Source organism: Notamacropus eugenii, chromosome 5, assembly GCF_028372415.1.
Source record: "Notamacropus eugenii isolate mMacEug1 chromosome 5, mMacEug1.pri_v2, whole genome shotgun sequence".
NCBI classification, from domain to species: Eukaryota; Metazoa; Chordata; class Mammalia; order Diprotodontia; family Macropodidae; genus Notamacropus; species Notamacropus eugenii.
In genome coordinates, this window is record NC_092876.1 from 249841067 (window position 1) to 249857130 (window position 16064).

General features: G+C 33.1%; 1 protein-coding gene across 1 annotated transcript in view; it reads left to right on the forward strand.

The window, feature by feature from the left end:
• The window catches only part of ZNF804A (zinc finger protein 804A), a 447029-nt gene that overhangs the window by 354311 nt on the left and 76654 nt on the right, over nt 1-16064 (forward strand). The window contains exon 2 of the mRNA XM_072612587.1: nt 8007-8150. Within this exon, the coding sequence (XP_072468688.1) occupies nt 8007-8150 (144 nt within the window). The remainder of the gene's footprint in view (nt 1-8006; nt 8151-16064) is intronic.

The following is a 16064-nucleotide window of genomic DNA, read 5'->3' on the forward strand; positions in this document are numbered from 1 at the left end:
GAATGAGGCATTGGAGAAATATATTAATCAACATAGGAAAAGCACATTTGAACATATAACAAAATAGAGACATTATATATTTCTCCTGGCTCACATAGTAAATCTGATACATTATAAATCATTCAAATGGGCTGAATTTAATTGAATTTACTATTAAATTGTACTGACACTGTTTTCAGTCCTGTCTGACTCTTCTGATTCCATTTGGGTTTTTCTTGACAAAGATACTAGAGTGGTTTGCCATTTTCTTCTTCAGCTCATTTTACAGATGAGAAAACAGGCAAACAAGGTTAAATGACTTGCCCAGGGTTACATAGCTATTAAGCATCTGAGGTCAGATTTGAACTGAGGAAGATTAGTCTTCCTGACTCCGGACCCAGTAATCTATCCACTACATCACCTAATAAATAGTGTAAGTTTCCTGAAATGATTATTATGACCAAATGCTCGAGGTATTTTGAGCTTTTTTGTTGTTGTTTTTCCAATTCTGAGCTTTTCACAGAAGATAAAAACAACTCAGTAAAACTAAAAATGCTCTATCTTTGTATTGTGGGTGTATTTTATCTCTCACAAATAAAGTTTCTTAATGCTAAACCACTACCTCCCAGTATATGAGGAAGGAAGGGAAAAGAGGAAGGATGCTTGTGAATTTCAGTCATTGAGAAAGAGAAGGACACATCTGGATCTCTAGAAGGGCAGGGTACTTTCAAGTGGGTATTCCAGCCCTTAAATGAGACGATTTTTTTTTTTTTAAATCAGAGTTGGAACAAGAACAGAATTGCTGTTCTTTTAAATAGAATCCCTGGACCTGGTACTCAGGCTCAATAAGGTTTTCATTATTTTTTTTCCCATTAGGGTGCAAGGTTCAGTCACATACAAATAAATAAGACCTTGAAAAAAGAACTGAATTTTCTTAGGGAGTACAGGAATTTAGCTATGGAAATTCTTGATTTCCATTTTCTAAAGTCATTAACAGGTAGGCGACCATTAGCTAGTATCTTTGCTTGACTTAAGAAGTTTCAGGAACGAGGGCTGAGCATAAAGAAATATAGAGCCCACATCAAGACCACTGTGGAAGTATTGTGGATTAGTACTTACAAGACAAAGCAGAACCATGGAAAATGATGGAAATAGTTCTTTTGGGCTGTCAGGAAAAATTGGGCACCCCACTATGGCCCCTGGAGGAAATGAGATGTTCTCTCTCCAAAATAGGAAAGTCTAGTGAGTTTTTATAATGCACTTATCTAGTTCTAACAGGACCAGGTATTGGGAAAAGGGGGGAAATTGGCTACACCTGGGAACTGCTACTGATTTCTTCTAATGAGGAAAGAGAAAACTCTTGAGAAAATGGAGACTGGTTGATATTCAAACTTCGCATTGCTCGGGAAAAGGAATCTGAGACCATTACTGGTGGGATTTGGGGAGTTTTCCCCAGCTTCTTTATTTTACAAGTTGGGAGGCTGCTCTATAATTTAAAGCTAGGGAGCTAGAAGTTTCTAGTGACCATCAAATATCCAGATGCCGTGGACAGGTGGTTACCAGGTAAGGAAGAGGAATTCATTTAATTGATAGACAGTAGATAGGGGATTCAATGGATAGAGCACTGCTCCTAGAGACAAAAAGTCTGGGTTCAGAGCCAGCCTCTGATGCTTAAGTGATACTGGGCAAGTCACTGAACAGACATAGTTGGTGATACATAAATTTCAGCAATAATTAGATAACCCTTTTCTAGAATGTATTTCAAAGTCTGCATTTGTTCAGACTACCAAGTCAAAATCAAATGGTATTATTCTAGGAAAGCTTTACAAAGTTCCTTGCACATAGCAAATACTCAATAAATGCTGGCTTGTTAATTTTTGGTAGCATTTGAAAATAGTAAAAAGAAGCTTCAAATAGGGAGATGGCATGAAAGCAATGACTTTTGTAGGAAGTGGTTAATAACCATTTATCTAGTCAGAATGCATAGTGTACATTGAAAGAGGAAGGCAGCTAACTGTGTGGTGGGGAGGCGCTTGCTGCAGTTCACATCTGAATTCAGAATCACTATAGATATCTAGGTTGTGATATGATGAATGAAAATAAACAGGGATTGCACATATTATTTTCTATAAGTGAAAAAGCACTTATGAAACTCCCTACCTCCTTACAAATGCTCTGCTTCTGATCGCAACTCTCTCAATTTTGCTTTAAGAAAAAGCTTAGATCTTTGTCAAGGAAATGAGATTTAAGTTTCACTTTTAAGGTCTCATTACAAAGGCACTTTTGTTTCTGGGGTAGAGAGTCCTGGATTTTTTTCCCAGTTATGTTTTTTGACTTGGAATAATCAAGACAATTATCTAGATTTCAAATAAGGGTACAAATCTTTACCCTCTGTATACTTCCAGGGCTTTTGTGACATCATAGAGAAACAGTAACAAATGATTACTCTGAAAGAAAGGTGCACAATAAGGAATTTTTTAAGTCCCAAAATATTTTTGGGGTCACTAGGAAAACTGAGATTATTTAGAGTCCCATCTGTTTATAATCCTTTTATAGAGCTCCATATCATTTACTGGATTATTTATATCAGACTCAGCTGAATGTGGCATGCAGTTAAGACTATTATTTAGTATTGATAATATGTACAATGTGTTTAGTATTCCAAAATGACACAGTACCAGCCCTCAAGGCGCTTACTCAAAAGATTAGGCAAGGCTAAGCAAATAAGACAAAACAAATATGTGGGGTAGGAATAATTGTTTTAAAATAGCATTTATCTAGGGCTTTGTATTTTCAAAGAGTTCTCTTTGTTTACTCATCATACCATTGTATGGAGTTCATTATTCCTCAATTTTCAGCAAGGAAAGCTAGGAGACTGCCTAGTATAGCGCAAACAGCTCTAGGCTTAAAAAGAAAAGTATTAAATTTGAATGTAGGATTGGGCAGTAATATTAAAACAAGGTACTTTACTCTCTGGGATCAATTTCATAGTAAAATTAAGATGAAATAAATGTTGTTTCAGTTTTTGCTGGGACCACACCGTGTATCATAAAGTTGTGCCTGGTCATCCTGACATAAAGCCTCGTTCCCTATTCACTGTACCATCCTGGAAATACCGAAACTAGTATAAGTTAGAAACATTAATTTCATTATGGGAAAATGTCATTTAAAAAACATTTCCTGTGTTGTTTTTTTTTTTTTTAATCTGTTGGTCTTTCCTTGAAGGGAAACCAGTTGAGCATATATATTTAAAGTTATAAGTTGAAAGATCGCAAATGAAACTAGAATAGTGTAGCACACACAACTTCTGGGCTAATTCTCCCAATTCCCATTTAAACCAGAAGATAAAATGCCCAGAGAAATGCTGTTATATCCCCTCATGGTTCTATAATTAACCTTAAAGGGTTGAAGGATTGTTTTTCTAATACCATAGTTCAAGCCTCCAGTTATGCTTCTACCTGATTGTAGTCAGAGTTGTCAATTAATCACTCAGCTTTGGTGTTTTGAAAGAAGTATGGATAGTGGAAAGAAATATTAGACAGTAGAGTAAGAATAGTTGACATAAAAGGGCCCTAACCCTTAAGATCTATGATATACTACCATAGAGAACACAGAAGATACTGGACTCAAACTTTGAGAACACTTATGACAAAGCAGTAAAAACATTTGAATATCCTCTTATTGTGTTAAGGTTTAGGAATTCAGGGACCCCAAAATAGGAGTCCTGCCTGAATGAACTGAACCCAAGTCTTCTTTCAGCCAAAGAAAAACAAGGTTTAGTAAAGATCTGTCATATTGGCCAAGCTCTTAAGGAATATGAACATTTGTATCATTAATGCAAGTGGGCCAGATTGAATCTGAGCACCTGAATGGAAACAAGATGCATCTTACATGGCAAAAAACTGTAGGAAGCATCTAGGAGTAGCCAAGTAATCTAGGGTGACTGGAGGAGGGGTCTAGGAAGGATTTGATGGCAGTGGCCAGTAGGCTGGGTGACTGAAGGTTGACTTCTTGAACAAAGAAAGTCTAGGGTCTAGAAAGGATCAAGGGTGGGAAATAGGGGGGGTGGCATCTCCTAGATCCTGGGGTAACAGATAATGAAGGGCTAGGCTAGTTTAAAGACAACAGAGAATTGGGTGTAGGGGATGAAAGGCCAGGTGAAATGATTGTAACTTTAGGTAAATTCCAAAGACTTCATCAAGTGGTAAAATTAGAGTTCAAGATTGGATTTTTCCAGGGTCAGTAGATAAATGGGACCCAAATTCTTTTGGAGAAAGGCGCAAAGGTCTCAGCTTAAAACTGTACCCCATCATTTGGAGTCCTCAAAATATTCCCCTTGTGTGGGAATTTTTTGTGTTCTTTGTAGATTGTGTAATCTGACTTTGTCTCCTCTTATATGCAATGCTTTTTATAAAATGTTTATTTGGATTAAGTGAACTGCTCATTTCAAGAGATAAACATGAGATAAGTGAAGAATGCAGATAGTAATGATATGAATGGACCAATTATCTGAGAGTAACAGGAGGTGTCTAATATTGACTGGCCCTAGATAGAGTCAGTAATACTGGTTCAACCAATGAAATGTAAGGATGGGTCATCATACATCACAGAATGAAGGACATCTTTTTTTCTGACAGTTTCATACTGAGAACAATATGGAGGCTTGTATAAGATAAATTTTTTTTTATTTATGTATTTTATTTATATTTATTTAAATATGTATATTTATTTAAATATATATTTATTCTATATATTTGTTATATTTATAAATGGGTTTAGTATAAATTCACTAAGTATGTAACTTAAGGACCAAGGATAAAAACAGCCAATACACTGTAATTTCAAAAATTTTGTTTGGGGTTAACCAATCAAGATGAGGGAGAATGGGTTTAGGAGTCAAGAGTATGAATCTTCTTTTCACAGTGATGAGTGAAGAATCTTGGGAAGCTGGATATAGTTTAAAGACCATTGACATAGAGATACAAATGTGAGATACACTCCTATGTCTGTCACTAATAGCACTAATTTTTCTACCTTGGCAAAATCAATTCTATATGCCTCAATTTTCTCATCTGGAAAATGAGGGAATTGCATTAATTTTTTTTTCTACTTCTGTTTTAGCATATCTATGCAATGCATGTAGTTATTACCCCTCCATCATCTATTTTTAGAAGGAATTTCCTTCTGTTTTAATTTGATAAATAATTCTATTCTTTATTTTCCAATCTAATGACCCTCTTCAAATTATTATAGAAGATTTAGAAGAAATATCCATATTGTTATTTAGTAATTACTCATTATGATTATTCAACATCTCAGTCCTCTGAATTATATTTAAATGAAAGCACACCATTATTCTAGAATTTAATCCAAATGATTTATTTCATTTTATAAGAATAAAATGCTGTGAAAAGTCACCGCACATTTTAATTCTAATTGAAACTTTCCCTCTTCTCTTCTAACCCATTCCTGTGGTCTTGGAATCAGTCCAAAAACAATCTCTCTTCTCCATTCTACCATCACAAATCTCTAAGATTAAGGAACAGTTGTTGTGAAGAGTAAAGGCTTAAAACCTTGATATTCCTGTCAGAGAAATGAGTTAAACAAGAATATATTCTATTTAGTTATTTTAGTTGAGAGATGAAAAATTGATGTAGTAGAATACATCCATGAGGATACTTAAGGGATAAAAATACTCCAGGGGGGAAAATGTTACTCCACAAATTGCCCAGTTTTGCTTATAAATTCTGCTCAAAAGAATCCATTCCTCCCTATCTTTCTCAAACTGAAGAGATTCAACTGAGACCATGGACACAATACAACACAAGAAGTAGCCAGAAAAGGGAAAAATTCAATCTCTTATCTTTTGTCTACTCAAAGACAAACATTTTCATTGCACTACTCACAACTCTGAAGAACTATTGAATTATATGTTTCTAAATATCGAACCAATTAAGAATTAAGTGTTAGGTTTCAGAAATTAAGTAATTTGCTTTCGGTTTTACCCTCCTCAATTTTTTTGTTTCTTTGATTTGTTTTGGGCTACTCTAATGATATATAGGCATAGACTAAGAAAAGTGTGTAGTTATTTCTGCCAGGAAGAACTAAACAGTATTTCCTTTGAGCAAGATCTAGCCTTACCAAACAAAAACAAACATGCAATATATTAAAGGATCTGGATATTTGGAGAGAGAAGGAGGTGATTAATAATTGGAGAAAATAAACTGGATTGGGAAGAGAGGGACTATTGTTGGCAGAGAATCAGTTGAACAACAGGTTTAGCCTCTGGGTATGAAACCATTTAGTACTCATGCATTCAGAATTGAATGGGGTTTTATCACTGCTACACACAATTGAGGCATGAAATCAAGGCACTGAATTTTACCCATTAAAACTACCTTTTCTATAATACATTCATTTAAATCAATTTTAGTAATTTTATCATTTTTTAGTAATTTTTATATTTTTAACAATTTGCTTTGGATATTTTTTAAAGAATGAAGGAACAATAAAGAAATGAATATTAATCTGATGATGTATATTGATTTAATGGATAATAGCTACAAAATCTTATTTGGAATATTTTTGTTATTTAATATTTCTTACCAAATATTTTGTAAAAGCAGGAGAAAGATATAGAAATCATAGATTCAACGAGAAGTGAACCATAATGAATAACATTTCTATAGAGTAAATGACAGTTGGAGCACCCAATTAGCATAGATTTAATTAGAGTTTGAATATGTGTGAATAATTAATAAATTTATTGAAGTTGGGTATAAGTTTTAGTCACTCATTAAGTGACATGAAGCTCCAACCCAATATTATTAGATGCTAATCTAATTTTTAAAACAATTACTGCAGCTTTTAGAATATCACCTTTCATCAAAAACTATGCAATGAAGTGACTATGGAGCATGGAGAGGGAGAGTATTAAAATATGGTCTTGAGTAATAAAACACAGTAAGAAGGAGAAATGATGTGTCTGAGTAGTAGGAAGAGCTACTATACCATTGCTGGAGAAGATAAAGTAGAAGAAATTTATAGAACAAAAATCTGTGAGCAAAACTGTATTTTCTTCCTGGATGAGTTCAATATAGGGTACCTAGAATTTACTCTAAAGTGCAGGAATTGTCCTAATTATTTTTCAACCTATGTAATTTCTTCTATGTTTTCTTTATTATTTCAAACTGTCTCTTCACAAAGCCAAAAGAAGTTTAGCTTTTTTTCTTTATCAGTAAAGAATTCCATTACCAGTCATTTAGCATCAGGCAAAACAAAGCCACACGTGAACAAATAGATTACTCCTTATTTCATTTGGCAAGATTCTGACGCAGCCTTAGTCACCGCTCTTTTTTTTTTTTTTACTTTTCAGTTGAGAGATGTGACAAAATATACTATATTCTCATTTTTCATCAGTATAAAACAATTGTTTGTTAAAGGTACCATAAATAGATCTGAGTTTAGATGAATACCTTTGCACAAGTGAAGCAGAGTTGAAATATTTCTTGAATGATTCAGTATTTAAAATACTTAGGCTCCAGGAAAATGTTATTCTTTATTATATCAATACAGATCTATTCAAAGACCTCTAGGGCACAATTAAGTTGTTAGGATTTGAAAGTGTAAATTTTTGACTATTGAAGACAGAAATGTGCACAGCTGAATGGGCTCAGCAGTCCTTACAGTTCCCTCTCTGCTTCTTTAAAGGACAATTTTCTCAGTTCAATATTTCTATTCCTTTCCATCTTTTAATATTATTTTCATCTTTCTACTTTTTGTTTGTTTTCATGTTGACCTTAAGCCTTCTTTAGACAGGCAGGCAACAAGCATGTATTAGCACTTATTATGAAAAGAGGAATAAAAAAAAAAGAACTAATTAAGTATGGGTTCATATAGGTGATTAATTTAATTTCTTTTTCCCTATTATATGTCATTAAAATATTGTACTCAATGTTCATTTGAATCCAACTAAAATCAGAAGGAGATCTAAAGTGTTTTCTCCTTTGTGGGATCTTTTTCTCCAGGATTATGCTGAGAAGGAGAACACAATAGCAAAGGCTCTAGAAGACTTAAAGGCCAATTTCTACTGTGAACTGTGTGACAAACAATATTACAAACATCAGGAGTTTGACAATCATATTAATTCATATGACCATGCTCACAAGCAGGTAAGTAATAGATGTAAGAGACTGAAATAAATATTATAAAAATGTTTGACATTTTAAAACTTTGGTAATAACTTGTTCTTTTTGGCTGAATGTCTGGGGTGTTGTGTGTATATACACATACACACTAATATATATGTATATATATATATAACATATATATTATATATATATGTTAGTAAATCTTGAGAAATGTTTTGAAAAAACATTTTGAAAAAAAGAAAATTTCAATCTAGGATGGTGTTTTGATGATTTTTAGCAATAGTCATTTAAGAAGGAATGGAAGGGAAAGGTTAAAAGAAGAGCCAACATAAAGAAAGAATAAAATAGTGTTCCTAGAATGCAGAAACATCTAATGAGCAGTGTTCTTCTGAAAACCATAAGAGGTGAAGATGGTACATTTCCATAAATACAATAATTTTTTAAAATATATCTAATCAATTACATTTGTCAAATGAAAATAAGATTTGACCATGGCTTTTATTGAAAATGACATGTTAATATTACTTTTGAAAAATAAAAGAAAAATACCTTAGAATTCTAAAGAACATCCAGAATTCTTTAGTTTTATGATTTCTAACTATAAACATAATTTAGAACATTTTAATATAAATTTCCTCTTCCCTAGCATTCATAAACTACCATATTGAATTTAGTTCTAATGCTAAATGATGGCATCCCCTAAATTATATTTAAAAACAATGGTTGTGATTGGTGAAAACTGAATAACAGATGTAGCATTGCCTACAATTTCTTAGTGGATTCCAACACATTTATTTAATGCTTATATGCTGTGAAATTATAGTTGTCCTTCTTTATTTTATGTGTTACTCTTTATTCTTACTTCCCAAAAGTATTCAGTCATTTGTGAAGTCTTATAGATTCCAACTGCAGAACATTTAAAAAAATCTATCCCCTTCTCTCCATCCACCTGGCCACCATATTACTTTAAGCCCTCATTATATAACCTATTACACTAGACTTTTAATTAGTGCCCTTGCCTTTATGTCTAGACTTTGTCCCTTCCATACTTAGTAAACTCTAGTGTCTCCTTCTGATCTCTAGCTTTGTCTAAAAACTTTTCCATTTAAAGCCCTTCACAACCTGGCAATTACTTTTTTGTTGTTCAGTCATTTTTTAGTCTCTTCCAACTCTTTGTGACCCCATTTGAAGTTTTATTGGCTAAGATACTGGAATGGTTTTCCATTTTCTTCTCCAGATCATTTTATAGATGAGGAAACTGAAGCAAACAGGATTAGGTGATTTTCCTGGAGTCACATAGCTAGTGTCTGCAGTCAAATTTGAACTCATGAAGATGAGTCTTCCTGATTCCCAGTCCAGTACTCTATGCACTGCACTAACTAATCACCTTAGTCTACTACAGATTAATTATGGCACCAAAAGCTAACAAAAATCAGGAAGAAGAATATTTACTCTAGGGAATATGTCTTCTTTTAAGCTATATTGCAATCAGCTAGGTCCATGGTTTCCAAGTCAACAAAATCCTTTGTTAATAGTCTTAAGGATATTAATTCATTTATGCTTATACCTGTATAACTATTTAATTATAATTTAGGCATTCTAAATATAGTATGTATTTGAGCAAACTAACCGGGACCCTTATACATGATAATACAGTAAGAATAGCCAATTACTCCAAAACTAGTAGGAATAATTAGTTGGTCAAAAATTATGCCATGGATGACTATTGATCTTGCATGGGTTTCTCCAGATTTAAGATTGAATAGAAAAATAAAGACTGAGAGAGGATGAGACCTCTCACAGGCTCACCAGATATCTCCTCATTCCTTCTTTTGGACAATAAACATTTGCTGAGTTTGTATGTTGTTTGAGACACTGATGAGAACTTCTCTAGCTCCAACTGATAAAAATATTCTTTTTTAAAGTTTTTCTTGATTGCAAAACTATATATCACTTCCTTATATTTCAGGAGCATCACTAGAATTCTCTTTTAGAAAATCATTTTATTATTCAATTTGTTTTTAATTATTATTTTTAAACATCTCTGGCATTACACATTTCTCACTCACTTTGTGTCCCATCTCCATGTCTAGGTCTATTTGCTCCAAATAATAGCATGTTTTTAATGTGCATAAAGTGCACAAATTATTCTATCAACCCTTAAATGGATTATAATTATAGTTTATTTAAAAGCCTACAGAGAGATAGCATCTTATTCACAAAAACATCCTATTAGAGACAAATAAATTACACTTTACTTGCAGACTATTTTTTAAGCCGCACGTACCCTAGTACTTAATTTGTGATAAAAATGCCTTTAGGAAATAATGTACAAGTAAGAATTGTAAATGAGGGGGATTTATTAGGAAGGGGAAAGATGCAATGAAAATAAAAGTATATTTTCATTGTACTTCATTATCTTTCAATAATCTTGAAGAATAGTAAGCAACATTTATTTTGAGTATTGTATAGATGATAGATTTAGCAGTTTTTCAATAATTTATCTTCTTTATTTCAGAGAAATCATATATATTAAACATTACTGGTAAGCCATTATGTTTCATTACTGATTCACCACATTTTATTGTTCCTCTAAAATGGATAGATCGCTGAAATTCAGCCCAAAGTGTTTCATAAAATACTACCCCTTGCAAACAGGTAGTGAGTTCTTCACAACAAGGGGGGAAAATCTTTGCCTTCAACTACTTTCAAACTTATTCACTTTCCTCGGAAGTAAAGCATCAAGGAATCCATTCACCTGGCAACTTACAGCAATTCAAAGTTATTTTCGCTGCAAGAAATTTGCCACACTGATGGTATCTTGCAATATTTGTACAGGTGAGAAAATAGAAAAGGGAAAGATTGCCTTACTGCAGCTGCTTCACAAACTTCTTGACTTTTTCTCTTCAAAAGCTTTGATGTGACTGAAATACCTCCCACAGGGCATTAAGTGACCTTCATCCAGAAGTTCAAGATTCAGTGCATTTCACTGTTTTGTTCTGCCAAGGAGGAAGTCAAGATTAGGTCATTTTTTTCTTCAGATTCAAGCATATCTCTGGGGACTTACATACAGAAATGGAGTAATTTTACAGAGAAGTGTTTAGCATTCTAAATAAATAGATCAGATTTTGAGATTTAGGTTTCTATTTTCCCCAGAGATTTTCATCCAAATATTAAAATAAGAGAAAACTCTAAAGAAAAATAAAAGCAGTTTTCCAAGACAAGGGCTCTTTTTATGCAATGTTGTTACTTCTAGCTATACATATACTTCTAGGCAATGGAAATGAGCTATTTTTTCACTGGGTATTAGCTCTTACATCTTTGTAAACAGCTTGGTGAACAAATTGTTTCATTTCTTATAAACCAGTGACAGTTATTTTTATTGCTGTTTTTAGACCATGGTTTGGGGTATAATGTGGCCAATCCCACGGTTTTTCGTTTAACTAAAAAGTCACTGATTCAAATAAAATACAAGGGATATTTGAGAAATAGAGGATCTATTGATTTATATCTTCCTTTGTGAAAATATTTGTCTAATTTTATTTGTCAGTGCTATTCAATATAAAGTAAATTTAGAGATAGACCTAGCAGAGACATCCCTAAATGTATGTTATTCCTGCAGAATAGACATAAATTTGGAAAACTTATTCTCTCTCTCTCTCTCTCCTCTCTCTTCCCGTATGTGTGTGTGTGTATGTGTGTGGTGTGTGTGTGTATATAAATGTATGTGTATGTTTGTGTATGTATATATGTATATATGTATGTGTGTATATAGATATAGATAGTATACACACACAGACATATACATATATATATATATATATATATATATATAGACAGACAGACAGACAAACAGAGATGTCTATACATTCTATCTGTATTTATGTATGGAGTTATAGCCAGGAAGATATGAATTGAACTCTTTGTCAATGAGGATGATACTTATAGTACCTCCCTCACAAGGCTGTTGAAGTTTGAACTATGGCACACAAAGTGCTTTGTACAAAAGGGAGGAAAAACATTGTGATGTCTTTCACAAAGCAAACACAGTTTTGCATGGGTAAAATTAGATAATAATAAATATTAAAGGTAGCTAGCTTCCTAGGGGAAGAAAAATCACTAAAGTGTAATAGCCTGAGGAACTTATAGAAGGAGAAGTTTATATTTGCCTAATGCTTACCTATTTTTAAAATAAATTCCTTATAATCTTGTGAATAATCCTGGGAATCAGATAGTATAAAGATTATATTTTTTCCATTTTACAGATAACTAAACAAAGTCAGGAGGATGAGGAACTAGATTTCCTTATCTTGTGGATGTTCTTTTAACAGCCACAACAAGTCCTCAAATTCTTCTCAAGAGTCCTTCAAAAAGATCAATGAATTCTAAGATAGAAAACACCACTTTATTATCTTTATTGACAAAGGAAAAAAATGGAATAGCCAAACCAAGCAAGAAATGGTGCATGGTTTACATTTGGTTTTCTAGAATTTAAAATTGCAAATAGATGAATCTAATAGTCCAGATTTTGATATCACTTCAAAATAAAATGAGGCTCTCTGTTAAAAACTCTATTAAAAAAGCGAATTAGAAATACTACCTAACTTTGTCCTGCCAAAGTACTTCCTACCTCATGCATTCTATCAGAACAAATCCTTTCCACATTTCTTTATAAGTCCAAAGAAAGGGCTTTTTCCTTTCTCAAATTCCTTATTTTTTTTAACCTGAGTGAATTTTCTTATGACTCATACATAGACAAGAAATGCTGCAGTCATCCAGTCCAATCCCCTCATTTTACAGTTCATGAAAATGAGACCTACGAATTTTAAGAAATTTGCCCAAAGTCCAATAGGCAGTAAATATCTGAGATATAGTTTAATCCCAGAGTTTCTGACTCCAGAGGTAGTGTTTCTCTTACATACTTCATTAGTTATTTATGTACATTTCCTCCCCTATTTTCAATTCAATAATTCAATTCAATAAATAGTTATTAAGCATCTATTATATGCCAGGCAAACTCCTAGAAATTTCTGTCCCTCATATCAATCTTTGACTTCCCAGAATCCAGCACAGTCTTCAACACAGAAGATATGTTTAGTTATTTAAATGAAATGGAGGGAAACTGAGGTGGGGAAGAGTCTTTTCTGTTATTTGAATCAGGATGAAAATGAAAAAGTTATTAAACTATATTTTTCCCCCAGAGTACAGATCTCTAACTTAACTTCCCTCTATTTTAATCAGGCTCAATTTTTGTCTAAATAAGACAAGTGAATCAGTCAACTTCCACTTCCAGACAATTATCATCATGTTTCAAAAATTCATTTTCTTTGAAAGATCTTGTTATCTGACTATAGGATTATTTGCATGAAGGAATATTTGAGAGACAGTGTGGTACAATGAATGAATTTCTAGACCTTGAATCAGAAAGGCTTAGACTTGAATCCCATGTCACATGTATGACCTTGGACAAGTCTCTGACTCTCTCAACCTATGTTTTCTGGTTTTTGGTTTACTTGTTTCCTTGCTTTGTTAATATGGAAAATAAGATAAATCAGGTAATATTTAACTCATAGGGTGAATGAAAGTTTCAAATGAGATAATATAAAGTGCTTTTTTAGTCTTAGACTATATACAAATGCCAGTTATTGTTGTTGTTGATAGTGTGCATCTTTATCATTATTAAAACATTAGATAACAGGCTATCATATAACACAAAGAAAAATGTTTATCCTTTGACTTGGTAATCAGAAATATAATGTAATCATTCATTAATTCATTCCACAAATATTTGAGTGGTTACTATTTATAATGTGCTTTTGTTTTTTAATCCTCAGCAATTAGTACAGTGCTTGACATAAAACAAGCCCTTAAGAGACGCTTATTGAGTTGAACTTTGATAAATGTTATGGAGGATAAAAGGAAGACTATGACATGTCTCTTACCCTACTCTTCTTCATCATATTTTTATGTTTCTAAATCTACTTTGAGGGACATTGTGGGATAATATAAGGAGAACCAGCTTTAAAGTCAGAAAGACTTGTTTTTAAATTCTACCTCTTAAACATACAGGGCATGTGACTCTGGACAAGCCATTTAACCTCTCCATGTCCCAGTCAGCTCCTGACTATAAGGTACAGAATGTGATTGTAAAGTATAGTATGACTTACCTGGTACAAAGCAGTAGCTGTGTAGAGAGAGGTTCACCAACCAATGGAATCATCTGTCTGATCCAAAATAAAACAAGTAAATCTAAATCTAAAATGTTAATAAATGTTTCTTTTACAGAATTTGAGGGAGTCTAGGAAAAAAATGAAAAAAGAATTTTGGCACAAATGTGTCTCCTGCCAGAACATCATTGCTCTCAAGCACATATGTTTTAATCATTTCAAAATTGGAAGTAGTATTTCAAAGTGAATTTAACTTATATTAGAACTAGGGACATTGTTTGGTGGAGTAGAACTGTCACATCAAGAAATATCCAGATGGACAAGAACTTCAAAGCAGTTGTATTCATGTTTTATGTAACTCAGACATAAAATTTAAAATTTCCAAGAGACTTTATAATCTAGTAGACTCTTCTCATCTCTGTTTAGGGCTTTAAAGAACAATTTATACCTCTTCAGAGAACTGCAGGGAACTAAATTATCTCTGGCATTTTACAGCTTACATTTTATTTGCATAAAACTGTTGATTTTGAAAGGATTAAATTTTGTTCTTCACCCAAAGGCCAATTCTTATTACGTCTCTGAAATCTGGAGCAGTACTGGAGCAATTCTAAATAGGAGCTCCCAGGTGATAACTAGCACTGAGTCTCTCCTCTGCCTACTCTCCACACAGCCTCCTTTCCCCATCCAGCTCTCTCTCTCTCTCTCTCTCTCTCTCTCTCTCTCTCTCTCTCTCTCTCTCTCTCTGCATTTTTAGAACAAATAATCTTTTATAATTTAGATCAACTCCCAATTTGGTGGTCCAAAATTCACAATATAATTGTAGGATCTATGTATAGGACTATCTAGTCAGAATTAAGCAATTGCTGGATCAATTAGGGTTGTGCAGATGGTCAGTTTAGATGCCTGAGGCCAAGAAATGGATCTTTATATTCCAAATTCACCATAATTATCAGTTCTTCACTTTATAATGATTTCTGTACACCTGGCATAAAGGAAGCTTTTCATGCAGTAGTTGGAATAACAGCAAGTGTTATCTAATAATTATTGTGTCTTTATAGACATGAATTCATTATGAGAAGTTAGGAAATCATGTGGTTTCTCCTATTATTTTCATAGATAAACCACCAATGTGAGATGAAGATATTATATTAATTTTAATTTTCATTCTGATGTAAAACAGCAAATAGAATGGGCATTTGCATGTACATGCTAGGAGAGAGGTGCTTATTCATGAAACTACAGATCTCTTATGAGTATCTTGTTTTTCCTTTAATAAGATGAACTTGTAGTTGCTTAGCTTTCTTTCTGGTTGGGTGCTATCAAATTTCATCAATACCCCTCTGGAAGTGTGTTTGGTCATTGCACTGATCACATGCTAAAATCTTTCAGTTCAGAGTGGCTAGACCAGGTCATAGGTCATTAATGTACCTGTTTTTCTACAGCTCTTCCAGCAATTCAAGTTTTGCATCTTTTGCAGTTTTTGTCAGTCTTTCAGTTCTGAGGTAAAACTTCAGAGTTCCTTTAATTTGCATTCTTCTTATTACTGATAATTTGGAGGATTTATTAATAGCATGGGTTTCCTCTTTCAAAAATTGCCTATTTGTATCATTTTACCGTTATGATAAAGATTTTGTAAACAAAATATTTTGGCTCCCCTACATTTTTTATAAGAAGTTATACTGGCTTTTTCTCTTGTTTTATGATCAGAAATGGGGGATTCCTCAGCTGAGCAATAACAAAAGTTGAAAAGACTGATAGACATGATCTT